At 37.7% G+C, this 27708-nt stretch overlaps 1 protein-coding gene across 1 annotated transcript in view; it reads left to right on the forward strand.

Annotated features, from left to right (window-relative positions):
- Positions 1 to 27708, forward strand: part of LOC149205969 (alpha/beta-Hydrolases superfamily protein) — a 217051-nt gene that overhangs the window by 37110 nt on the left and 152233 nt on the right. Inside the window, exon 5 of the mRNA XM_089397554.1 lies at positions 14317 to 14605. Coding sequence (XP_089253680.1) covers positions 14317 to 14605 — 289 coding nt within the window. The remainder of the gene's footprint in view (positions 1 to 14316; positions 14606 to 27708) is intronic.

Consider the following 27708-nt stretch of genomic DNA (forward strand, 5'->3'; position numbering starts at 1 on the left):
CAAAATATTTGAAGAAAGTGATACCAGTGCCTTGTGGAGTCAACTATCTTGCAAAAAAAAAAGGTTCAAGTAAAGGATGAGAAACTGCTGCTGAAAAGATTCGATTGTTTCTTATGAAAATGCAAAATTTAAAACTATGTGAAATGCAGAGACTTGGTTAATTTTAGTTAAATGAGGGCCTAATTTTTATTTATTTATTTATTTTTTGTTTTGTTTGTTTTGAAATATGTATTAAATGTTACTTAACTTAAGGCTCAAAAAGGTGGTGATCTAAATGTGAAAGCAGGTACTTATACTAGCACTGCAAAATGTAAAATCTGCACAAATAATTACTGAAATGTATAATGCACTGAAATGTAAAATTGTTGTATTAAAACAACTTTAAATTTAAAAATTCATTTGTATGAAATACTCAATCAAGATCATTAGATGCATAAGTAAAACTAGATTAGTCCTATTTGCATAAGCATGTAAAAGAACAAATGAACTTCAGAAATTAAACTAAATGTTTTAAACTTATATCACATTAATGAAATATTAGTCTAGTAATCTGCTCTTACATCAAATGTTAAAACCAACAATATATTTTAAAACAACAGTCCTGTAACCATGCAATATTCATAAATTTCTATGTATAACAACAGAAAATTTTAAATGACAAACTGATAACTACAATTCAGAAAATTTCTGAGTTTAATTATTTCTGATCTATTGATGTATTTGATCTAAAAACTCGGAAATAAACTACTGAACAATAGTAAAACAATTTTCAGAAATTTGTTTGCAAAAGTTACTGAAGCTAACTTCTATTTCTGCAATTATATAGCAGTAAAAATGTAAATTAAATTTGCTGCTAAATTCAGAAAATTTCTGAGTTTAATTCTTTCTGATCTATTGATGTATTTGATCTAAAAACTCAGAAAATTACTAAAAAAAAGTGAAATAATATTCAGAAAATAACATGCAAAAGTTTCTAAAAGTAATTATATTTCTAAAATGTAATGCAGTGAAAGATGCAAACTAATTTGCTGCTAAATTTCAAATAACTAAAATTTTATGCCAGTATTAATGATGCTTTCAATTACATCAATGAAAGAGGTAAGGGTTTAGAGGATGTGCACCAGCCAGCCCCTAAGGGTTTGAAGATACTTGAAGATGGGCTGCCCAAGTCACTGAAAATCTTCAACTCATTTTTTTTGTGAAAAAACTTCTTAAAATTTTTTGGAAAAAATTTAGGAAAAATTAGTGAGAGAATTTTGGTGAACAAGGGAGGCCAAGAAAGAGGCTAGAGATGGCTAGCGCAAGGCCCCAAGGCCCAATTTTTTTTTGCCTACGATCTTCTTGAAATTTATCTTCAACCTGCAAACAAAATGGAGATGCCCTCCGGGGCTTAGATTTCTCTCCGGAATCCACAAAAATCACCTGCAATTTTCAGATCTGTTCTTGCACAAACAAAAGATAGAAAAAACCCCAAAGCATGTATATACAAAAATATGAAATACCCAAAACCCCATTGAATTAAAAAAAATTGATATTTACAAATCTACAATAATATTCTACAGATCTAACAGATTTGCAGATCAAAGCCCTCTATTAGTCAGATTTAAGCAAATTTTTGCACAATATTTAGAAATAAATTTGAAATTTTAAAGAGGCACAAGCCTAAAAAAAACCCTGCAAGTAAAATATTCTATAAAATGATTTCAAAAATTAAAAATATAGTGAGCTCTTTTAGATTTTGTCAACTGAGAGTCAGTTGGTCCAGCGAAAGACTTTCCCAAATGCCCAAATTCTGAATGATAACTTCTGCACACTTAAATATGCTTGTTAGATTAATAGAGACTTAAAAAATGATCATAGAATTATCAAAAAATAGAGATACCTACTACTTCTATCAAATTAAAATGATATTCTAAAAAACCTAGAAATCTGTGCAAGATACCTGTACACAGATCAATCCTCAAAGGCTATTAACCAGAAAATGCAAATAAAAGTAGCAAAGTATTAAGAACAATATTGCCACATAAATCTGAAAGAGGAACACCACGATCTGAAACCCCAAAGTCTCCGCGTCTTATTAACAAGAAAAAAAGTTATAAGAGCTTTCTTAGAGCAAGTACACGATTCAAAAATCGGATCCAAATAATGGAGAGAGACCTCTCATTTATAGAAGAATTCTCCAACGGCTAGTTGACTTGATCCCTGTCAAAGCAATCTCAACTGTTGATGAAGATCAAATGATCTTTTAATCATCACATTGAAATAAAGTTACTGTAATGACCTACCTATAAAATAATATTAAATAAATTATATTAATCAATTAATAAAATAATAAAAATAAATTAATGATAAAGTATTTTAATATAAGTCTAAACCTTTATATTAAAATCAAACAAAAGGATATTTAATAAAAAACAATATACCTTTTAAAAAGAAATATATATGACGTGACATGGGAAGGGTGTCACGAGGAGATGAAGTGGTGGGTTGTTGGAGGAAGGGGCCACTGCTAAGAAACAATTTATAAACCAGAGAGAACAATTTTGGGAGGGATCGAGAAGAAGAAGAAAGAACGAAGGGGATACTGAAGAAGTACGAAACGTTATAAACTTGAGTTACCAACAGAAGGAGCGTTGGTTGTTCTGAGGTTTCTGGGCACGAGGGAACAGTCTGCTTCAACTGAGAAGCTTACTGGACTGAGTAGTGAGGTTCTGCTCAGTTTGGTTGGGTGGTTTCGGTCTTTTGGTAAACGGGAGCGAACTGGAGAAGTTCTGAAACATCTTCATCTGCAGCAGACTAAGTAAGTACTTATCATCGAATCAATCAATTAGTTATATGAAGTTTTGTATAAATTTAGAACAGAATTTTTTTTTAAGGTTTCATACTCTGTTCAGGATAGATAGCTCTATAAAACTCCTTTACAATATTTACAGTTCAGTCAATCTTTATAGTTTCAGAAATGGTTCTTTAAATTAGTTCAGCCCTTGTAGTTACTTTTTGAAGAAATTTGAATTTCAGTTTTAATTTCTTTTTATTAACTCAAAAATGATTATTTTGAGTTAATTGCCGCAAAAAGTTGACTTTGACTTAACTACTATGGCCCAAGGGTTCAAAATATCTTGAAATTTTCAATATTCCCTTGGTCGAGGACCTCCAAAAATTAAAAACTTTAAAACCCACGAATTTTAAATGTTGGAGAATTTAATTTTTCCTAGGACCTAAATTAATTAAATTTCTAGCTTTAGCATTTTAATTTATTTTAGCCAGAAATTTTAATTAATTGACTCATGAGGGGATTATTAATTTTTCCAACCCTCTAATATTTAGCCATGGTGTCTAACTATGAGGGACCATGCACTAAATATTTTTTACATGAAATATTACATTTCTAACCCATGAAGGGGGAACACCCGTTCATTATAGACCCTCAATAATTACCCATTTCTGCGACACAAAATATGATCTAGTAGACTAAGTGACTTGTAATAAAATAATCTAACCAAATAGTTAGAATTATTCCCAAATCACTTTTACAGAGACTCGATAAATAACACTAGGACTCATTTAAAATCCTGACGACAAAATCCACCCTAGCTTTGGGTGAGGTTGGAGGGAAAAACTTTGCTGATCATCCGTGTTTAGAAACACACATGAATCGGTGAGACTAAAAACCTCCTAGGATAGAAATCATCATCAGAAAAATAAATTTACCTAGGTTGTTACATACATTTGTCTTACTAGGATCATTTACATTACAAAATGCAGAATGGGTTTACAAAACTCCAGTGTACATATAGCTGATAATGATGAATTTGTGGATCATCTGAGTGCTCGGACATGATGGAAATCCATGCGCGAAAAGATGTATAGCTATGGGGTAGTTGACATGGAGTGTCAACACCGTGTTTCATGACCGCTCCAAGCATATTGATATCAGGTACAATGGGGAGCAATAAGGCTCTGTCACATTGGACTGATGAACAGGTCGTAGATATTCTTACGAAGCCCCTGGGAAGGTCAAATTATTAACCTTTCGTGAATGACTTGGAGTCGTGGAGAGACCCTCTTATGAGGGTCCCGTTTGAGTTAGATATTGAGCTCTAGGAGCTCTGGGGGCTTGGGGTACTTCTTGGAGCGATGAGCAACCATAGGGTGAGTGGTTCACCTTCCCCTAGTGGTGCTGTGTATAGGGTGAGTTGTTCAGCTTCCTCTAGTGGTGTTGTGTACAGGTGAGTGGTTCACCTTCCCCTGTGATACCCCATGATGGTTGATATATGCATAGGATGAGTGGTTCACCTTCTCCTATGGCATATGAGCAGGATGAGTGGTTCACCTTCTCTTGTCGATACATCCTACCTATGTAGTTCGGGACTCATGGGAAGTACCTCATCTGGCCAATGAATTGGGAAATGAGGATAGGGACCATAATACTACCGATGGACGCATCATGTACTACTGTACTCCCTATGCTAGGATGCTTGATATTGATTTGGGATCAATGGAGACGACTTCGGGTCAGTGGAGAGTGGTATAATACACTCTTGATCATTTCTTCTTCATTATTTCTTCATCGTTCAGCAGAGCATAGTAGAGCAGGGATGACAGGGATGGTACAAATTGTCAGATGGTTTGGCAGGTGGAGTTCTCCCTAGTAGTGAGAGGGAGTGTTAAATTTGAAACTAGGGCCAAACTTCACCTCAGACAACTCATACGATGGAGATGATATTTTTGTTGGATTCCTCTTTCCTAGGGGTGTAGGATTGATCTAAAGATCATCTCATTTTGACATGTATAAATGGAATTATGAAATTATTTCTTCTATGGAAAATTGTCAAGGTTGGTCAACAATATAATGTAGGCTCAGAAGCCCAAAAGTCATGTCTCTTCACCCTCAACGTTGCCTATAAATAGAAGGAGCATCTACCTCATTTGGACATTTATACATCTCACGCATATCCTCTCTCCTCATCTGATTGGGTTGTACAAACTTTAGTACAACCTTCTCCTCCTCCACACAAGTGTAATGTTCCTAACTTTAACAAACAATGATATATAAAGCAAAAACGATTATCAATGCAGAAAATTTAACAAACAACACATGCTCATAAAAACTCAAGAAGTAGAACCAGCTGAGCCATTTTATTAATCAATGGAGCAAGTACAATAGTATGGATGAATGCACCTGGACTTGCCTCAATGGAAAACATGACGGAATCCAGGTGATGAGACAATGATATCAAGTATTGGAAAATGTCTACTCTCTAATGCTTTGTGTTGCCCAGAAAACTGCACCGCTGGCTGGAAAGGAACTGCAAGAGACTCCATTTCCGTTGCTCGTAAAATGCTACAAATTCAGCCCCAAGCTTCTTGACCAAAACATACAAAAACCCAGAAGTAGTTTGCCCGATTTTGATCTCCCAAAATTGACCCCCAAAGGCACTCTGCAATCCCCACCAATTCTACACTGTCTTCTGAAAAGATACGACTGAAAACCCCACCTACAGTGCTCAGAAAATTTGAAACTTTATATCTGGGATCCTTGTCAAAAACCCAAAAAAACCCAGAAATGGTTTGGCCGGATTTTGACCTTCCAAATTCGGCCTCCAATAGGCCCTATGCCCTCCAAACTGCTCAAGGAATATAGCTTACAAGGAACACCAACGAAATCCTCCTCCAAGCTCTAAAAATGCAGCAATCACCTCTCCAAATATTTCCCTTAACCTCCACGGTGAATTTCAGCCTCAAAGACTGATACTCTACCCTCCACGTGAGCACCCAATGTTGCCTCTGCACTGGCCCAGGAAGTGCGAAAGCCACCCTGCAAGGTAGCACACTCTTGCAGCTCCAAAACTCTCCCAAATGCCAACAATCCTCTGATGCCTCCTCTTCGGAAAATCTCTCACCCAAACTCCACTGCAAGACACCACAAGCAAAATCGACCTCCTCTTCACTGCGTCCTCTAGTAATACGCACCACCTAGAGATGAATGCAATAGCTGGAAATCACAATGAGATCCTCCCCCTAAAGAAATGAAGAAAAACCTTCCTAGGGTGGCACTCGAAGTTCCCCAAAGAAAAGGTGAGCTCTTCACTTGAAGAACTCTTGCTAAACAGCAAGTGGTCTAAGCAACTCGAGCAACCAAAGAGAAATTCAATATGCCAAAGATGAATCAAATGAGGAGAGCTGCCTTCCTTATATAGATTTCGTGGAGCACTTTTCCCTCCAATTTTACCGCCATCGTGGGCCCTCACTTAACCACCTCCATGCAAACCGAACTAGGGAGTGCGTATTTCCCTAGTGTGGGTGGCCCCTTGTGTAATTTAACTACAACAAAACAACTTATCCTAAGGCTAATCTCCTAATAAAAATCGAATGGGCTCCATTATCTCCAAAATTGGCCCCAAAATGCAATAATTAGTCTAGTTCCAAATTAATTTAGGAAGGGACATGACAACATGTGAAGGGTTGACTGCAATTTCTGTTTTCCAGCGTTGACCAAGTTGCAGCAAGTTTGACTAGCGTTGACCGGGCAACGTTTGACCCTGTTTGACTGCGATTTTTGTGGGAACATCTCTATTTGGGCAGGCCGCATATTTGGGCACAAAAACCAAGATTTTATGTGTTGTTTGACCAACGTTGACTGCAACAAGTTTGACGCAGATTTGACTGTGTGTTGACCAAGTTTGACCAATTTCTTCAGGACTATTTTGGGCTGATTTGGACTATTGTTGGAGGCCAAATTGACTGGGTTTGACCGAGCTGATTTGGAGGAGTAATTATACTGATTTGGCCAGTGCTGATTTTCTAGTTAGGGCATCTTGTTGACTGTAGTTTGATTGGACAGATCTGACTATGTTTGGGCAAGTGAATTTTGTATATTCTACTCTCTGTTGAACTTTTGAAGAATAATAAGAAGAATTGATCGAGGGGTTTCCTCAAATTGGGGTTTTTCCCTGGCATCCGCCAAATATTGTGTCCTCTTGTCTTGGCTTGTCTTCTGTTTATTATTTATGTTCTATCTGCAATTACTATCATGTTTATGTGATTGCTAATCTGGACATTGATATTGGGCTAATAAGAAAAATTGAAGTAAATTGCTCTTAAGCATAGAACATACCATTGTTATCTAAAATTAACAACTTTGGATTACCATCATCAAGTATCTTCAATTGTAATGGAGACTTTTCAACTATTTTCTCAACCACTTTTGACAACCATTGTAGATATTGATGGATACTGAACTAAAGGGAAGTAGTTGATTTAGTCCACAAAAAATGAACAAAGTGAAGTTGTAAATTTCACCATTGTTCAATTGTTGCAAATATTCTATCATAATCATCTGAAGATAAGGGATTTCAAAATCCCATATGTGAAACATGGTTATAATTGCTAAGTGCACTTTGCCCTTTTAAGTGTGCCTTTGATTTTCTTTGAAGTGTTCATTAGCTATATTGGGCCTTGTTCTTGAGGCAACAATGATGAAGGAAGTTATCGCACATGGGCAAGTTATAATGTTCATTAACTACATTTGTAAGATTCACGATCATGTTCAAAAAGCTTTCTAGAAGAGTTAGTGGAAGTGTAATGCTAGGCTTGATCAAATTTGCATAGATCACCAATTTGACACGAGACTAAGTTTGGGTTTTTCTTTACGAATAGTGTTCCAAAAAGGAAAAAAAAATTAAGTTGCTTGGATATGGCCCTTACACCATCATTTAACAAGTTGGATATGCTCGCTGCATGGGTTTTCATCTAGTGTTCAATATGGATATCCTAAAGCTTCATGAGCCATCAATTTGGGATGATGAAGAGGAAGAATATGTCATACTGGTGGTTGCAAAGCTTGTTATTGAAGTTGGCACAAAGCTATAAGATAAGAATATACAGTTCTATACGAAGAGTGGGCAACTAGACAAGGAGCATTGAGATTGTATCAGATTGAGCTAAAAATACTATTGGCCTAGGCTAGCAAGTGGTACATATTAGATCATATCAAATTGGGGTAAAACAGGGTTACCCCTTGTCTCCCACACTATTTGGGATCTACTTTGATGAGCTTGGGTCCTTTTTGCATGAGCACAACTAGGATGATGATGGTTGCGTTCTATGCCATATCTTGATTTCTACTTTGATATTTGTAGATGATGTGGTCCTTCAAGCCCCATACCTCGAAAAATTGTGGAGACAACTGAATGCCTTGGTCCTTTTCTGTGATCTTCATTAGTTGATGGTTAGCCATGGCAAAACCAAGGTCATGATATTCAAGGTGTTGAAGGATATCCTCATTGATCACCATTTCTTGTTCAAAGGAGAGGAGATTGAGATCACTAGCTCATATACTTATCTAGGGGTGCTAGTCACAGGACCTCACTTTATTTTGTGGCATGCACTTCAACCTCGAATCAACAAGGGCTATGGGTCCTTGGCCATTCTTGAGAGGCATTGCTTTCAAAATCATTTTCAATAATATATTGGCCAAGATGTCACTCATAGAAACTCTTGTTCAACCCACAGTTTTATATGATTTTGAGGTTTGGGGACCTGGTTTACTAGAGTTTGATTGGTGTTTAGTAGAGAGAGCACAAACCATCATCCTTTGTTGCATTATTTGGAGCAAGTAGATAGTTCCTCAACCCATTATTCTTGCAGAGTTTGGAGCTCACCCCTTTCGACTTGAGACAATGTTTGGTCTCATCACTCTTCTATATCGGGTTCAAAGCTTCATTGATACAACGTATGGGTGTGACTAGTATCCATACTTGGCCTACAATTCATATGAGGTCCATTGCAGTAGCTAATCCTTTGACTTACTCTTTGTGTTGGTATGCTGGAGACTTGTATCTCCTTGCTTTAGTTAATATTATGATGGACCAACTTGCTCTATTCAGGTACTCCTTGTGTGTGCTCGACCACCTTTTACCAACCAAATACGAGATGAATAAAGTCATATGAGAGGATATCTATAGGAAATATGTAAAGGTCACTTGGATAAACCCTCAAGGTGGGTTACATCTGAAGATGGCTTTCTATGGTGATGAGGGATGGACTCATTTTTTGGCCCCATTGCATGCTTCTCCATTGAATGCATGCCCTATGGATCCCATCAGACCAAAGATGTCTATCTCTTTACATACAAGAGGCACTCAAATTTCATGCCCACATTGTCCAACCTCCTAAACCAAATATTGTCCAACAAATTACCTCCTTCTTTACGATGCTTCCATCAATGAAGGGTACCAAGAGATACTGATAACAACATTGGTTTGAACTCTAGAGTGGTGCAGACTTAAGGGACCATTCCCCTTCCCTAGAGGTCCCGTAGGCACTAGTGAAAAGTTACTTCTTCATGACAACAGTGCAACAAAGGGTCTAGATCTACCCCCTACTCTCCTTTGGGCCACCATTCTATCTTTAATTTCTTCATTCAACCTTTAGTGCTAGAAGAGATAGATCTAGTGGATCGTTACCTTGTCCTTGGCTCCTTTCTATGGCCGCTTGCACTCAAAGTCAAAGGTTTTCCATGTTTTAGCATTTAGACATTATGTTTTGCTTTATCTCTTGTTCTTTATATTTGAGACAAATTCGTACTCCTTGTATTGACATAATTGTACTCAACAGTCTTATTGACCTAATTTTCTGGTCATTTGTTGGACATTAATATAGTTATCTTATCTAACTGGTAGAATGATTGTTGGGGACCAATAAATCCTATGTGAGGAGGCTTGATCTTGGAAGGTGTCTAGGATTGACTATGTCCATGGTTGTTTGAATTGTACTAATAAGAAGTTCATCCAAAATTATCTATGGGTGTGCAAATTTGGTTGTTGAATCAGATGTGCAAAATAGCACAACAACATCAACATGGAATGCACATTGCAATTGTCAACCTTCGACGCAGATCAAAATGAGAAATGGTGTTCTTACTAGTGTGCTAAATCCATTATCATGTAAACTTGTGTGACCTATCCATACAAGAAGAAATATAAGTTGTGTTAGTATTTGACTTTTGTCATAGAACCCAGTGCACTATTTTTGTTGCAGATACATCCAAACAAATAGGTGCATTGATAAGGTTGGAAAAGTCATCAGTCTGTGCATAGAATGCCAACAATCGTAATGGATCATCTTCCTTCTCAAATTTCTTTGAGGTATGGAATATAAGAAAACATGAAATAAATTGTTTTATATTCCCTTAGTTAGATTATAAATACCCCATCTAAATTTTGTAAAGGATTTGATTCGCTGATGACTTGAATAGTTGTTGTAGCTTGATGTTGTTCATAGGCCTCTATATGACTTGAATAGTTGTTGTAGCTTGATGTTGTTCATAGGCCTCTATAATGTCCCAAATGGAACAATTTGGGGTTTTCTCAAAATTTTAACTCATAAATACTTCGGGTAAATTTTCGATTCATAAATAGAAGATTTCCATGTAAAATAGAACAAGAGAATGCATGCAAGTCAACCATACAATGAGCAAAAATAATCTCAACTTTTATTATAATGTATAAACTGGGTTTTACATGCTGGAATAACAAAAATAGCTGAGATAACTGAGATAGAACTGGCCTCAAGGATCTGCTCCAATGCTGCACGGGCCCTCCACCAAAACTGAACCAAACTGCCACTGCTAAGCTCTCCTGTGAATTCTGGATGAACTCACCAAGGGGAGATGGGTACTCGCCCAATCTCACTAAATCACCCGAGGGTTTCTGTCCTGGGGCTACCAATGGAGTAGAGAATCGGGTTCTCAACCTCTCATACAAGAAACAATATCAAAATCCAAGATGTCCTCCAATGGCCTCCTCCTCCTCTTTTATAGATCTGATGGACCCCTCTAGAACCTTCTATTTTATTATTATTTTAATCATGGAGCACTTTTCCCTCTTTTATTTTAATTAAAATATTCTTTTTAATGCGGGAAAAGGGTAAATTGGCCACCATGTCTCCTCAGGTCACTGAAACTCACATCCAAAAGTCCCATCATGTAGATCTTCTCGTTCCGGTTCCAACGAGCTATTACACTGAGGTGTTCCATCAATTAATCTCCTCGGAATGCCACCTCGAGCATAATTAATTAAGTTATGCCCAATAATAATGTTGATTTTTGAAAGTTGTCGGAATGCAATGGAATGAAAGGAAAACTGTGCTGATGATGGAATATGCTAAGCGAATGCAATCAAATCCCATAAAAACTCCAAAGCTCCATCAAACCATCCATAAAAACTCCTCAAAGCTCCATCAGGACCCCTGATGACATAAACTTGCTCCACTGACTTGGTCATCCCCTGTCCTGGAAATCCACCCTGGCTGTACTATGAAGAAGAATAAAAATGGGGACATGACAACCTCTTGCACCTTTTTATCAGTTAATGAGAATTCTTAGTTGGTTTTTTGTTTAACATTGTTGCATCATTGTTTACGTTATGGATATTTAATTTACTTTCCGTGTTCGTTAACTCATTTGTTGCACCTTAACATTAGTGACTGTGTGGATGCTAAGTTGAACATCTTGCAGTTTGTGTTGTGGTTCCGCTAATTCCACTAATGCATTCCCTCAAAGGATCACTAGATTTCCTTGGTTATGTAGGAAGGGGCATCTACTGTGCCCAGATGTGTTAATCTTGATCTACATGTATAATGATTTCTAATCTAATATATGTTGCATTTTCAACAAAAATAATAGTTTTTGATATATTTTAAACCTTATTTGCTCATTTCAAATATGGAATGCTTCATAAGAAATGTTTCTATTATTTAGCCACGCTGACAATGCACATTGATTTTGTAAATCTAGTTGCCTAGAGGTCGTACAAGCTCTTTTTTGTGTATGTTCTTAAAAAAGCTCCTCTAGACCAGTTCCCACTAGGGCCTTTTGTGCATGACACAACTCGACTACTTGCCCCTCCACCATTTCAAATGCTCTAAGATCCATTACCTTATTCCCCCAACGACCTATAGAGAGTTGTGGTGGACAATTGGTGTCTGCCCAAGATCATCCACCTGGTCCCCTTAGTGTTAGTTTCTCTCTAGATGAGTTTGTAAGAGAGTATATCAAACCCTTCTTGGTGATTGAGGTCACGACAGGGGAGTCCTCTTCTTCTTCCCCCTCTTATCTTGCTTCTAGCTCAGATGTGTCTTGATTTCCACTGCCATGTTCCTTTTTCTGGTTTCCCTTATGGCGTGGTCAGGATGGACTTCCAGGGTTGGAGGCAGCTAGGTCACAGGAGCAAGTTTACTCCATCAGCGGGCCTAGGAGCTTCTGGAGGGGCTTTATAGGGTTTTGAGGAGTTTTTATGGGATCTGATGGCATTTGCTTGGCATATTCCATCATCCGCACAACTTGCCTTTTGTTTCGTTGCATTCTGACAACTTTCGGAAAACGGGGTTATTATTGAGCCTAACTCAATTAATTACACTTAAGGTGGCATTCCAGGAGGAATACTTGATGGAACACCTTAGTGTAATAGCTCATTGGAACCAAAACAAGAAGATCTACAGGATGAGATGGTGGGAAGTGACTTCCAATGGCTTGAGGAGGGATGACGACCCATTTACCATTTTCCGGAATTAATAAGGTATTTTAATTAAAATTAAGGAGGGAAAACGTACTAAGTAATTAAAAATTAAAATAATAATAAAATAAGGCTTCTAGAGCAGTCCATCAAATCTATAAAAGAGGAGGAGGAGACGATTTGAAGACATCTTGGAGTTGAGCTTCTGTCTTGTGGAGATGTTTGGAGAACCGGGAGTTTGCAGCTTCAGCAATAGCCCCAGGATGGAAACCCTTGGGTGATTCAATGAGAGTGGGCGAGTACCCATCTCTCCCCTTGGTGAATTCATCCAAAATTCACAGGAGAGCTTAGCAATTGCAGTTCAGTCCAGTTTTGGGAGGCCAGTGCAGTTTCAGGGCAGATTCTTGAGGCCAGCTTTCCATCTCAGCTATATTAACTGCATTGACATGTAAACCCCAATTTATTTATTATAATAAAAGCTGAGATTATTTTCTGCTCATTGTATTTTTGAATTGGAAAACTCTATTTGCTATATTTTACATGACAATCTTTTGTTAAATGAATGGATTTTTATATGTAGCATCTTTCTTGAGTTAATTCTCAGAATTTTTCTATCTGGGATATTACATCTGCCTTATATGTTCAACATGGGTTTTGCTTTGAATCTGTATTATTTTTTAGTACTACTGTCTAGCTTTTGGGCCTTATGCATCTTGTAGATTGGGTTAGGAGTTTCTTTTGTACTCCTCCTATGTATTTACATTGGTTGTACTTTTGAGTCCCATTGATTGTACATTGGTTGTACTTCTGAGTCCCATTGGAAATTACTAAAATTATATTATCTAGCACTCTTCTCCACAATCACTGACTTTTGAAGGCCTATTATTGTGTGAAAGTTGTAGAGATTGGGGTTGCATATCATTCTTTTGGATTGTATGTTGGCCTAATATGGCTATGTATGGAATACAGTATGCAAGAATCAATGATAATGCCAATGCCGCTTCCACATAATGTCAGCTGAAAGTCGCTTTATCTTTTATATGTAATGTAGTCTCCTGCTATGGATGTTTCTTGTTGATGGAGTACTGATTGAGAAAACAATCTTTAAGTCATGATTTTTAGAAATGAGGAACAGTCACTATTTGCAAAATTAAAATGAAATTGTTCACAAAAACCATATGATATGAAGAAAATTCCATGCCAGCATTCCCAACCAATATGCATGCTATTTATCTGCTGCTTCTATGTTGTACAGATCCTGTGTTTAGCTTTTAACCTTGTCACTTGTATTACATACAGATTAATTCTACGAGTGAAAATGGTATACCAATTGGTGCTCATGTTTTGTAGATATCAATCACTTATTAAGACTGAACTATCTCTAGACTATAATTGTCAGATTTGACGAACATTGCCTATGCATGGGAATTGGAAATGCAAAAAAGGGAAAAGTTCCCAGTCATCATCATATAATACTATCCATGTTCTACCTATCGCTTGTCCTAAACATATTTACTTTTCCAACTTCCATAACTGATCTCTAATAGGAGTTTTACTGTGATGAGACATAGTTGGCTCAGTGTCGGGTACCTGATCTCTAGTAATCTTGAGTTCCTATTGGAAAGAACATCAATATGCAGGGGAAGATTAAGAGAGTGGTACCAAGAACTATATATGTGATTATTGAGAATGTATTGCATTCTGTCTCATCGTTTCTCATTTTAAGTTTTGGTTAACCAGTGAGCTTGTGCCATATTACATCTTTTTCTTGATTTTCAATGCAAAATTTTTGAACATGCAGGTTTGGCTGGTACCCATGATTCATGGTATCCTCAAATTAAAGGCCTAACAGGGGTTGACATTCCAAATGAAGAAAAAGTATGTCACACAAAGGATAAAGATGGAGATGAAGCAGAATGTTCAACTGATGAATCACATAGCTCTAGTTTTTCGGATTCTCAAAAAATGCCAGAGTTTTTGGTTCATAATAAGGATGAAGAAGTATCCTTGAAGAACTCTATCCAGGTCTGCTCTTTCGACAATCGGGGTGTTGGAAAAAGCTCTGTGGCAAAGGATAAATCTTATTATACGTGAGTTGCATGCTATCCCTACCAAGGCAAACATATTCCAGTGTAAAATAAGAAGTAAATCTAGACGCGAGTTTGTCAGTTGATTGTTTCTTCTTAGAAGAAAAATGTTATCATTTATGAACACCTATCTGTTTTGAGGATTCATCTACTGATAAATTATTGGTGTTGTTTTGGCAATCTAAATCAACTGTCCATAGAATACAATTTGGCATAGGGTCAATTGATACCCATTTCAATCATAACTGCTATCTTGGCTTCGTTCCTTTTTTTTCATTACATATACACAATTTATAGAGGAGAGTGCTTTCATGTTGAAGGATGTTACAATTGAAATCTGCAATCTAAAAATAGTGAGGCCTTTGCTCTTTTATGCACCTGATATTACTGATATTGTTAAGATTGGCAAGAAATGACGTGGATCATTATAATCTAATGATATGTATAGGTATTCTCTTGACCTATCCTTTTGTACTCTATAAATAGGATTCCCTTTGACTGCATAGAATCATCGAGAAACATTTTATCAAATATTTCATATATTATTTGTTCAATGGACATTTCCTGGATGTCTTAATGAATCAAAATTTGCAAGGATGCAAACATGCATTTTATGAAATGTTTGGAATATTATTCAGGAAATGATTTTGTCGTCTTTGCAGGGTCCTTAGTCGCCCTGAAAGGCTGAAACATGGCGGGTGGGAAGTCTGTTTTAAATTTAACTCTGCTTTCTAGCCCAAACCCTCACAGCTTCATTTTGCATTTTTTATTACATGCTTTGGAATAACTATAGTTCAATCTAATTTGATATACCTGATCAAAAATAGGTTTTAACCATTATGAGTGATCTAGTTAGTGAGAAGACACTGAATTTATTCAGTTGGTTGGTATAAAGCTCATATACACTCAGACCAAGTGGAGAAAGCATTTCTTATGAATAATCTGCCAATATTTATAGGGATTCAATAACATTGGACTCTTATGAAGAAAGCTCATATTAGCATTGCTGATAATGACTGGTTTGCTGTGAACTGGAAGGGAGTAGGTAAGATTAATGTTATTCAAGATGTCCTACATTGTTTGGACGATGGGATAATGCTATAAGTTGTCTTCTAGAAGGATGAATGACATAATGTGCACTGTTATGCTTGCACTGTTTATTCCTCTTTAACTCATGAAAACGGAAGACAAGATTTGATAAGCGTGAGATATATATATATAATATATATATATATATATATATTATTCAAATTATATACATATTAATACAATGTATGTGTTGAAATTTCTAAGTCTAACCCGTTAGAAATTTTCCTACACTATCTGGTTTATTCCGCCTACTTGTTTAATTACTAACAAGTTATTTAACCATATAAATACTAAAATAAACACAATGCAGTCTCAACCATCTACAGATCATCAGCTGAAAGAAATAGACAAACACATAAGGGACACCGTTATTTTTTGACAATCGTCCCCGGAAAAGCCCAACTTGGGAAAACTAGTGCAGCAGTTTTGAGGGTTTTATTATTAAGCAACTTTTCTTGAGTACAACTGGGTGCCTAACTAGCTCACCCGACAGAGAAAATAATCTGGTAGTAATACCTCTCTTCGGAAGAAGATATTTTGAAAGTATGCTCCATGATACTCTCTCCAACGTCTCTCTGAGGCACTGCGTCAGCCCTCCTGGCCTTTGCGTTAGCCTGAAACCCTTTGTGATAGTTCTCTGAGGCTCTGCGCAGCCTCTCTGGCCCTTTGCGTCACTTCTGCAGCCTCTGCGTCACTCACGCAGGCCCTCTGGCCCTCTGCGCAGTCATTGCTGGCCTCTGCATGGCTCCTGCTGGCTCTGCGTCTGCCTCTCTGCCTCTGCGCTGGTCTTCCAACACTATCTCTGCCTCTCTGCCCTGCACTCATTGCCCTTCGCTGCAACTCTGATCACTAGTTCGATTTCTCTTAGCAAACCTCGCTCTAGAAATTCGAACTGACTGATCACTCTGGTGCCTCTCCAACTGACCCTCAAGCCTCCTCTTATACTTTTTCTGTTGATTCTTCAATGGCTGAGATTACATCTCTAATTAATGGCTAAGATTAGATTTTGCTTGATCTATCTCATTTAGAACCTTCTAACCCAGTTTTATATTAATACCCATTAATATTTTTATTTTCCTAAGTTTAGACTTAGGAACCCATTAAAAATATTAATTATTTTAATATTTCCTTCACCGGGTAGAATCTCCCCAAACCATTTTTGGGTCTTGGAGGTCTCATGTGCTTTAGTCTCTCCACCAATTTTCATGGCTAGAGCACGTCTGATACTACCCCAAATCAACATTATGGTCATTAGTTTCATCATCCAAGAGGTCTCTTGGACTCCTCATGACTCTTCAAATTTACTTGTGGCTTTTCACCTTCTTCACAAGTGAATAATACGAATTTACATAATTCTAAGGATTATATTTCCAACATTTCCCCTTTTAATTTGAAGGGGTGTATGCTGAGTCCAAGAAGAGAGCTAAAATATAGAGGTATATAGAAACCAATGGTTGGATGTGCTTTATGCATATGGTGGTTTAAGGAAGACCACAAACCGAGTGGGTAGTAGAAGTCGAAGTCTTATACAGGTGGTGCTTTAAGGAAAACCATAAATCAAATGGATAGTAGAAGCCAAAGTCTTTTACTTGTGGTGGTTTAAGGCTGACCACTAACTTTGGAACTTGGCTCGAAGTAGTTCATGGAACAATTTTGAATATGGCTAGAGGCTGATGTCTTCAGCAAAGTAGAAGTGCTCCCTCATGATGGTTTTAATATGACCACAAACTGTTGAAATGGTGGTTTGAAGATGACTACAATTTTTTTGTCTAGTAGAAGCAATAAGCCTTCTATTGAATGGTGGTTTCAGGAGGACCACAAACCAAATGTTTGTTTTAGGATGAAAACAAACCATATCACACTCATGGAACATGGCTTTGTCTTTGGCTACAACTTTGACTCTGGCTCTAGGCTTTGGTTCTGGTTGTGGATCAGGCTCACTTGATATGACTTCGAAACTAGTCGCTGACTATCAATTCCCCCCCTCTCAAATAGAAGATGAGAAGATGAAAATATCTCTGTTGATGTGTCAATACTCGAGAATGAATTCTACGATATGACTGATATATCTTCTTGGTTGTTGAGGACTATTGCCAAGAAATGATCCATCTAAAGTGAATCTTTGCTTTTGTAGGTTTTTTGTGACTGGAAAAAATGTTTGAATGCTGAGTATGTTTTCGAAAATGCTCACAAGGGTGAAGATCAAAACATTGATCTTTCATGTGGTCAAATCGATGACAATTTTGGCATTTGAGAATTCAATGTGGATGTGGAGCAAGAGAAGATGAGATTTTTTGAAGAAACCCAATGCTCTAACACTAGATTGGTTTAGAGTAGTTTGGAATGTGAAAGGTAACTTTCTTTTCATGTCCAAGACTGGTTCTGTGCTTGTTGTTGATGACTTCTTCCTAAGGTCTAATGATGGGCTTGGGAAGTGCAAGATGAACTTTTGTGTTTTCATTTGAATCTGCTCCTGAAGTGGTGTCACTAATCTGATCATGTGCTGGATGCTTATGGGAATATTTCTGAAGCTCATATAGAGAATTGCCTGAACAAAGACTAGTTCAAACTGTTGATTCCTTTGTTGTAACTCATCTCCTTGAAGCCATGGTTCAAGCTGGAGAAACTCGATCTTCTCTTGTGAATCTTGTAAACATGTTTGAACATTGGGGAGAGTGGCTTTGCTGATTTTCACTGTACTGTCAAGAGTAGAGAGTATTAGAGAATTTGATATAACTCATTCAATTCGAGCCATTTTCCAATCAATTGAAGCCAAACAAATGAAGGATGTCGACTTCTACCGAAAATACACCCATTTACAATGCAAATTCAATTAATTTTCAAAAAGGTACAAGTATATTTTAGTGTTGAATTTTAAGAAAGCTCTATCTCCAAGCAATGCCTAATTAGGAATCAAATTTGTAAGAGCTCAAGGAGAATGTATAATTATACCAAATTGTGAGTAGCTTTCCAAAGAAACAATAGCCAAATGGTTTGACTGTGTGAGAACAAAGGGATGTGTTGCAGATTGTACTTTGTGAGCACCATGCTTCTCTGTTCGAATCAAAGATGAAACACCTACTCAGGAAACTTCATATTGGTATCAGTCAATTGGATGATGTAAATGGGTCAAAAGCTCCAATGGGAAGGTCATTTCATGGAGAAAGTCTAAATACATCAGTTTGAGAGGTAAAGTGCTTTCCTCAGGACCCCATACTACTTTCTCAAATTCTTCATAGAAGAAACCCCCTTTTTGTTTGTTCAATTTGCTTGGATTTAAAACATCGTTTGAGTTGTTTGTTGTTTAATTGGGGCTTCTCAGAGAACTTGTACACTATAGAAAGTCTATGTCTCCTATCAATATTATCTCCTCAAAGCATGCAAAATAAATCATTCAAGTGGACTATATATTTGAACATTGCCTGTTGGCCTTTAAGTCCACGCAAGGCTTTATTGAAAAAGTGATGCCAATCCAATACGACTTCTTAAAGGAATTGAAAACCACTTTTTGCAATACTTTCCAAACCCACCATTTTTCCTTGGTATCATCGTATCATATAAAGCTTTGTTATGGAGCTGGTTTTAAAGGAAAAACAATAAACCGCTAAAAATGTTCATAAACAGTCCGAAAAATTAGAGATATGTGTGGCCAATCTGGTGCCAAATGTAGCAAATAAAGAGCGAATCTGGAGACACTTGAGTCGAGTTTTGACGAGTAGTCGAAATAAAGAGCGAAATATGAAAATATTAAAATAATATAGACAAAATCTCATTACCTGTAGACTTTAGCTAGAGCGATTATGAAGTGATAGAATTTTGGAATACCATTTAGTATCCAAATTTTGGGTAGGATTTGTTGTTTATCTGATGAGATATCATCTCACCGAACATCTCCCGAGGGAATCTGCTGATTAAACCGGACTTTCGTATAGTCTCGTTGGTAACCCCAAGCCTTCAAACACCGTACGGGTCTTTGCAAAGAACACGATGGAAGAGCAGCTCAACGTCGAACGTAACAAAAACAACAGATGCTAGGCATTGTCGAATATGAGGTGAAAGTGGGTGGTAGTGCCAAACAGACTGGGCCAATTCGAAAGTGACTTAACATGTGCAAGAACCCACCTTATCTTTCTTCTTGATTGAGTAGGGATCCGAATAACCAATGGAGACTATGATAACCAAATGGAAAACAATAGGAGCGACTTATACTCATGATGTTGCAGCTGATCAATGCATAGTACGATTTTCGCCTTCAACCAAATTGTTCATTTCCAATTACTCAAGAAAAAACCCCATGCAACGCTTTAACTCCCAAGCTCACTATAAGAAACAACAATAACAACTATATCAATAAAATGGTCATTAACTGGCATCTCTGACAATCTAGGATCGGAAAATGTGCCTCTTTAGTTGTTGAATATTCAAACCCTGTCATATATTCCACTAGGTCATTCACTTTTGGTGTTGGTACTGGTGCAATTGATTCTAGATAAGAGCTGGTCTGCAATAGAGATTTATTGGTGCATAGATGATCTATCCCACCTCCTCCCTTATAATTGGTAAAATCCTTCTCATTGTATTTTATTGAAGTCGTTGGGTGCCACCACTATGGTAGCTAATTCACTTCCTAAATTACTGATATTGATCGAAGAGGGTAGCAGTTAGAAATTTGTCCATTGATGGTTGATGTGAATAGAGATATTTCTAGAAGAGAGAGCTAACAAAAAAATGGATGTGTGAAATGGAGGGAGAATTCGTGATTGTGCGAAGGAAGAAAGCTGCGAATGTGCAGGGTTGAGAAGAAGAATGGGAGGCTCGAGGTCGAGAAAGGAGAGGCTGCAAACGACTTTCCTCAAACCAAACAAACTCTCATTCATGCTAGCATAGAGATGCTTATTCACTTTGGCTCTCAAACCTGCTATGGATGCCCGCAGAGACAATGGCATGAGTAGCCAGACCGAGCATGATTTCCCATGAAGATCACCTAGGTTGCAAATGGAGGAGAACCTAGGTCAAGGAGGACCACAAAACTCGTGGTCGGCAAAGGCCAAACACCATGCCTCTAGTACCACTATTAGACTCACAAAAATGGAAGACAAGATCTGATAAGCATGAGATACATATTATTCAAATGATACATAGATTAATACATTATTTATGACCCTTGGTTTCATCTTCCAAGAGGTCGCTTGGACTCCTCATAACTCTTCAAGTTCACTTGTGGAGTTTTGCCTCCTCACAAGTGAATAATCTAAATTTACATAATCCCTAAGGATTACGTTTCCAACAATTCCATGCTATCAGTTGTTCCTGGTTATATGTTGTCAATATGTAGTGATTGTTCTATAAATCTCGGTCTAGCTCGAATGATTGAGTTCTTTGAGCTTCATGCAAGAAGTCTCGAGGTCGATTTGCTGAGCTGGCTACCATTGTTGCATTGCTCACTTAATGTCCCGCCCCCTGTTGGGGTAATCACCATAGTCAATGCCAACCATAGTTATTAGCACTGGACCGGTCGTCGAACCGATTAGAACTAGACGGAAACCGGTAAAATATCCAGACCAAAAAACCGGTTGAGCAAAAATACATAAAATATTCAAATTTTAAAGAAAAACATATATATTCATTTGCATCCATATAAATTCAAACCATTTATACATAAATATGAAAAAGTTTTCATTTATATAGCAAGTAAGAGTGCATAATATGATAATACCAAAAACTCACTTAGTGCAATACATGTTTGAAACAAAATACATCAAGATATAGACTCTAAATGGCCTCTGATACATCAAACTACAATACTATTAGTACTAAATTACTAATCAGAATCAACATCCTCAACCTCCCCCTCATCTTCATCCTCAAAATTAGCAGTGGCAGAGTGAGGATCTATAGTGGGATTTTGACTTGATTCCCCTCACCCTGAAGGTGGAGTTGGAAGTGGGTCCAAGTCCATCCAAGAAAGATCTTCATTGTCAAATGTTGGTTCCTGGGTCTCCACAACCCACTCTGATGATGGATCAAAGTCATCCAAAGTTATGTTGCTTGATTCAGGTGTCTTATTTAGCAACTGGTTTTGCCTCAACCTGAGGTTGTATTGAACATTTTTGCTCCAAACAGTTCCTCTTCTTGGTGTGTATTCGCTCAAAAACACTCCAATTCCGTTCACACCCCGAAGCCACAACTAAGAAAAATATTAAAAAATTAAAAATAATGAAAAATCGCTTGAATGGACCCCACGCATGAGTTGTTAGCGGCTGCAATGAACTAGTACCAGTTCAGCAGAAATGGCTGGTTTGGTATCGATCTAGCCATTTCTAGTTCGTTGCACTGGTCCGGACCGGTTTAGGGCTGAAAATGGCCGAACCGACAAAGTCCAAACGGGTTCGGTCCAATCCTAATAACACTAGTGCCAACGGGCTTGCACTAGGTACCATCCGCTAATGTGTGTAAGTCCTTGGGAGTTTTGCCATGAGGTTTTCCTTATTTAAAAAACCAATCCATCATGTAGATAATATTCTCCAATTGCAAATAGAACTTGAATAGAAGTGACCTTATCAACTATGACTGGCAGTTAAGACTGGGTATTATGTGAACTTCCACAATTGTTTGTTACTTGAAGTTATGGGATTGGGATAGCTTTTTGAGAAGGAATAAATAGAAATATAATGTTGTTCAATTTGTTAGAGTCGGCCTTAGCTTTAAAAGCCTAATGGTCACATTGTGTAGATATTGTATATAAAACCAACCTAGATCCATCTTAAACTTTAGATCTATCAAGTGCCAAGAGGGATCAAATCAGTCATGGTGCAAACCTCTTTTTTGAGTGTATATCTCTGATTGTCACTGAAACCATTTAGCGAGGGAGCTGATATTCGAGGTTATCCATTCAGTTTATATTACATGGATTTTATCTCATTTTTTTTTTCATTTTCATTTTTTTCTTTATTTATTTATTTTTGAATGTAATTTGACCAAGCCAAAATGTTTACATAACATCTCTTTCATATTGGGATGGAGAGCACCTCTTGGTGCAATTAGTGTGTGCATTTTGTGATTACACAAAGAAAATCAACAAGTGGAAAAGCAATCTATATGAAATGGGAAATGAAAGGTTATTAGGCAAGTAAAGGGTCACAGGATTTGGAAGCTCCAGTGGCAAAAGTCAATATATATTTTGATATATTGCTTCTTCATCATCCTCTTATAAAAATTTATCACACTTTTCGTAGTTCATGATTCTGTGGAGTACTGTCTTGCTATCACTATACTTAAATTTTGACAAAATGGTATTAGAGTTTAATCTTAAGGCAAAGAGTGGAATCTTTCAAACATAGCCCTAGAAATTTGATGATAACGTTGTGCTGTGCAATTTGTTTTGTTGTTGAATCTTAATTTCGAGCATTATAGTTGGTTGGTGTTACTGAGAAAATTAATTGCTTAGTTGCTATATTCTGTTGAATGTTGAAACATATATGGCTATTATTGGTTTGCTCTTGCTGGATGTTATGTTTGCAAAACAATAGGGATCTATATGAGATGTGCAAAAAAATACAGAGAAGAGACATTAGCCAGAGGCTAAGCTGTCAGAAGGCTGCTATAAGAAACTGAGAAGACTATGAAAAAGAAGTGCATACCTACCTCGACGAGCATGATTGTGAGACATAAGAGCAAGAGGACAAGGAGTATCCAGACTAGCAAGCAAGGAAGTGTAAATAGCTGAAGAACATTCCCAAGAATCAACACTGTTATGATCATATTTTTTGTGGATAATGTTGAAAAACATTGGTGATAAAATGCACTTAGAATGCAGACTGCAAGAGTGTAACATGCTTTTAGTGATCGAATTCACATGTAAAGAATGACATTGTAGTAAAACACTGAAAACACCTCTAAATTTGTGGAGGTAAAAATGACAGCACAGAGAGAAGGGAAGAACGGATGCACAATGGACACCATAGACCATATGTGCAGCTCATGAAAAACACATGGTAACAGTAGAAGTGATATTTGGCCACAGGAGGTGGTTGTGATGGAGGAACAAGAGAGCTGTAATAGGAGAGAGTACCTACACGCTAGAGTAGAAGGAGAGCTGTCAAGTAATGGAGGAACTTATACCTTGGGGGTGATAGGGACCCAACACAATTCTATGGCAATTGAAAGCCACTGCAACCAAGAAGTATTAGGATCTGTATAGAAGTTGTATGGTTGACAATCATATGGATGCCATTGAAATCATTGTTGGTGCAAGAGATATTGTAGTCATTGTGAGTCAGCATGCTCTGAGAGATCTGTCTCCCAGATCTGCCTCCCAGATAACCTTGGTTAGATAGAATCAAGTTTGAAAGAGGTCAATCTATAGTTAATCCTCTGTTTGAACAGAAAGTTTATTCCAGATGCAACAAATCTTGAGAACATCACCCTATTCTCGGATTTATCCCATCGAATGACTTGGAACCTAACTAGTCTATGGTTTGTTCTCTCAATGGAAGCTTGGCTCTTCATACTTGGTCCTAAATGTTGAAAATGTAACTAGGTTTGGTCTTCATAATGTATATTTTATCAATATGATTTTGTAAAGAGTAAAAATTAATTTATTTGAGTAAAAAAAAATTATTTTATCAAATTGCATTTGGACATTTAAAAGAAAGAAAATTTGAGTTTTTAAAGTATGTTTTTATGTCTCCAAGTTGACCAAGTCGGCCCTCCAGAAGTCAAGTCGGCTTAGCCTTTAGAGGCACCTTTTCAGATGAGGAAACAACTATATATTGGCATCATTACTCCACCATTTGGAAACCAATTCACACTTCATCTGTGGTGAGGAAATTCAAAGATGTCTGCTGCACTACTCTTCTAAGAAATGCGAGCTACCTGAGGCATATTCTTCTGTGATCAAGGACGAGTTTTCAATGGCACTAGGACGATGATTGACACTGGACTATAGGCAGAATTTCAGCCCTATTGAGAACATACATGTGGCATATCTTGGACAGACTTATGGCAGATTTCTTATCACTGTATGAAGGCTATTGTTGTTCATGGAGGGCTGACTTAGCACTTGGATAATTGGTATACTGGTCAGTTTGTCTATGACTTGGATATCTCTCCTATTGACAATGATTCTATAAGAAAAGGTGTCATGTCCCCATTTTTATTCTTCTTCATAGTACAACTAGGGTGGATTTCCAGGACATGGGATGGCCAGGGCAGTGGAGTAGGTTTATGTCATCAGGGGTCCCGATGGAGTTTTGAGGAGTTTTTATGGGGTTTGATGGCATTCGCTTGGCATATTCCATCATCAACACAATTTTCCTTTCGTTCCGTTGCATTCTGACAACTTTCAAAAATCAACATTATTATTGGGCATAACTTAATTAATTATGCTCGAGGTGGCATTCCGGGGAGATTAATTGATGAAACACCTCAGTGTAATAGCTCGTTGGAGCCAGAATGAGAAGATCTACATGATGGGACCCTTGGATGGGAGTTTTAGTGACCTGAGGAGACACGGTGGCCAATTTACCCTTTTCTCGCATTAAAAAGAATATTTTAATTAAAATAAAAGAGGGAAAAGTGCTCCATGATTAAAATAATAATAAAATGGAAGATTCTAGAGGGGTCCATCAGATCTATAAAAGAGGAGGAGGAGGCCATTGGAGGACATCTTGGTTTGGATATTGTTTCTTATGAGAGGTTGAGAACCCAGTTCTCTACTCCATTGGTAGCCCCGGAACAAAAACCCTCGAGTGATATAGAGAGTTGGGCGAGCACCCATCTCCCCTTGGTGGATTTATTCAAAATCCACAGGTGTAGTGATTGTTTTTCTGTTTCAGTTTGGAGAACAGAGGGTCATTCCCAACGATTGTATTGGCATCTATCTATATATAATAAAGCTGGATTTTGGTTGCTGCATTTCTCATTGTTCCTTGTGTTGTGATTTTTAATGAGATTTTATGCAATTTATAGATTTATGGTTTGGGTTTTACATGGCAATCTTCTGGTAAATGCATGATAGTTTTATATGAAGTGCTTGTTCCAAAAATTTCTGATTTGGGACATTACAGTGGTATCAGAGCCTTGATCTTGGCTCAGCCTGCGGGTTTTTCAATTTTTAGTTGCGACTATTATGGTTCAAGCGTTTCAGGTTTATTTGCAGAATGGATTTTTGAGCTAAGTTTGTGGGATTTTGTGAGTGACAAAAGGTCATTTTTAATTGTGTAAGGCGAAGGCCAAGATGAGCTATCGTGGAAGCCGCATTTTGTATAAAGGTTGATTTAAGTGTCAACGCCAAATGGATTGCTGGGTTAGGGCCGCATTCTACATACCCTATCTTCTCGGAAGCCACTTTGATCGCTGGAATCTCAAAGGGTCGAATTCTGGGTTGTAATTCCTAAATATTTAGATGGTCGAGTTTAAGTTTTAAAAGGGCTTCTGACGACGATCTTTGAGGACCGTGGACTGTTATGGAAGGGGGGCATATTAATTTAAAGGTTGTTGACTATAATTTTGTGGAACGCGTAGAGAAAAAATCAAGAGACAAATCTTTATTGGGCAAATTATTTACTTGGTTGGGCAAGTTATTTACTTGGAGCCGTCAAGAAGGGACCCAGTTCATGTAGGAGGCCGAAGTCAAATAATTTAGTGGGGCTAGTTTAATGTTTTTTGGTTTCGAAACCAATTTAGACTTGTAAAGATCGAAGCTAGAGGCTCATATCAGAGATGGGAGGCAAATTTTTTGGGCCGTTCCAAATCTCTTTGGAACAGAGATAGAGACCCCATCGCACAAATCAAACAAAGGCACAATTTCTATTTGCATGCGGCTCAGACCATTTGTTAACATCGAGTTTGTGGATACACCAGGAGCCACATTACTATTGTAAAATTTCTTTGGGGAGCTGTGTGTGCATCTAGCGCGTATGGGCAAATCAATTGGCGCGGATTGACATCATTTGCGATTGTGTGAGCAATAAATTCCTTGAATTATCTGCACTAACTCATCTGGGTAGGCAATCGAATTGTGGGTCGAGTTTGCCACTTTGAAACCAAGACCGTGGATCAGACACAAGCTTGTGTCTACGTTGTGGATTCAGGAGATTGGGTCATCGTTGGTATGCGTATGCATTTTGAAAAAACCGCAACACCATTTTAAAAAAAAATTGTGGGGTTGCAGGGGCCGTGTGTTAATCCTTTGAGCAGGATGTGACATTGTAGAGCCACGAAGATCACTAGATCATTGTACATTGGATGCTTGGAGGGCCAATGTGATAGATTGAACAAGGTTGCATTATCTCGGTTGAAGGGCTAGCGGATCGCTGATATTGCTCGAGCCAAGCTTTACTTGCTGAGAGCATCAAATTCTGGGATAAGTGATCCCACCCGTAGGAGAGCCCAGTTTCTCACGCTCGGGCACAATAAGTACGCTCAAGGGGGAGCACTTAATATATGTAACAAATTTCTTGTTTTATTACCGAACCGGGGGAAATTATAGGTAATCAAGTATTAAGTTAGTTTGATCAACGTCTTCTTTGACACGGTGCATCGAGCAGATAGGGGAGGTCGAGCAGTCGTGCTCAAGCTGACATAAATTCTCTTGTGGAAATCTGGTCGCTCTAATTTGACTCGAGCTAGTCGCGAATTAATGCGTTGCTTGGCTAAGGAATTGGCAATCAAACACATTGTTTTAGTAGAGTTCGAAGAGGTTGAGACTAGATCGTTGGCTGATCTAGACATGTAATCAGTTTGGCGTGTTGATGACAACATTTACATGAAATTGTAACAGTGCATTGAATGCTCCCGACGTGTGCAGTGGTCAAACAATATTATCCTAGGCATGTGAATTTTCCCTATAGCAGACAGATTCTTCAGGCCGAGCTCCATATTAGTTGAGGTCGTTGGCATCAAAGACTGAATTTCCTGTGCACTGGTTTGGAGGCAGAGAGTCTGTTATTACCACCCCTGAAGGAGCCAAGACCGAATTCTCTTCTGTACATGGGAGGACTGCTATCATTAACCTG

This window comes from Pinus tabuliformis, chromosome 1_2, assembly GCF_031772625.1.
Source record: "Pinus tabuliformis cultivar Carrire ecotype Pingquan chromosome 1_2, CPIR1, whole genome shotgun sequence".
In the NCBI taxonomy this organism is placed as follows: Eukaryota; Viridiplantae; Streptophyta; class Pinopsida; order Pinales; family Pinaceae; genus Pinus; species Pinus tabuliformis.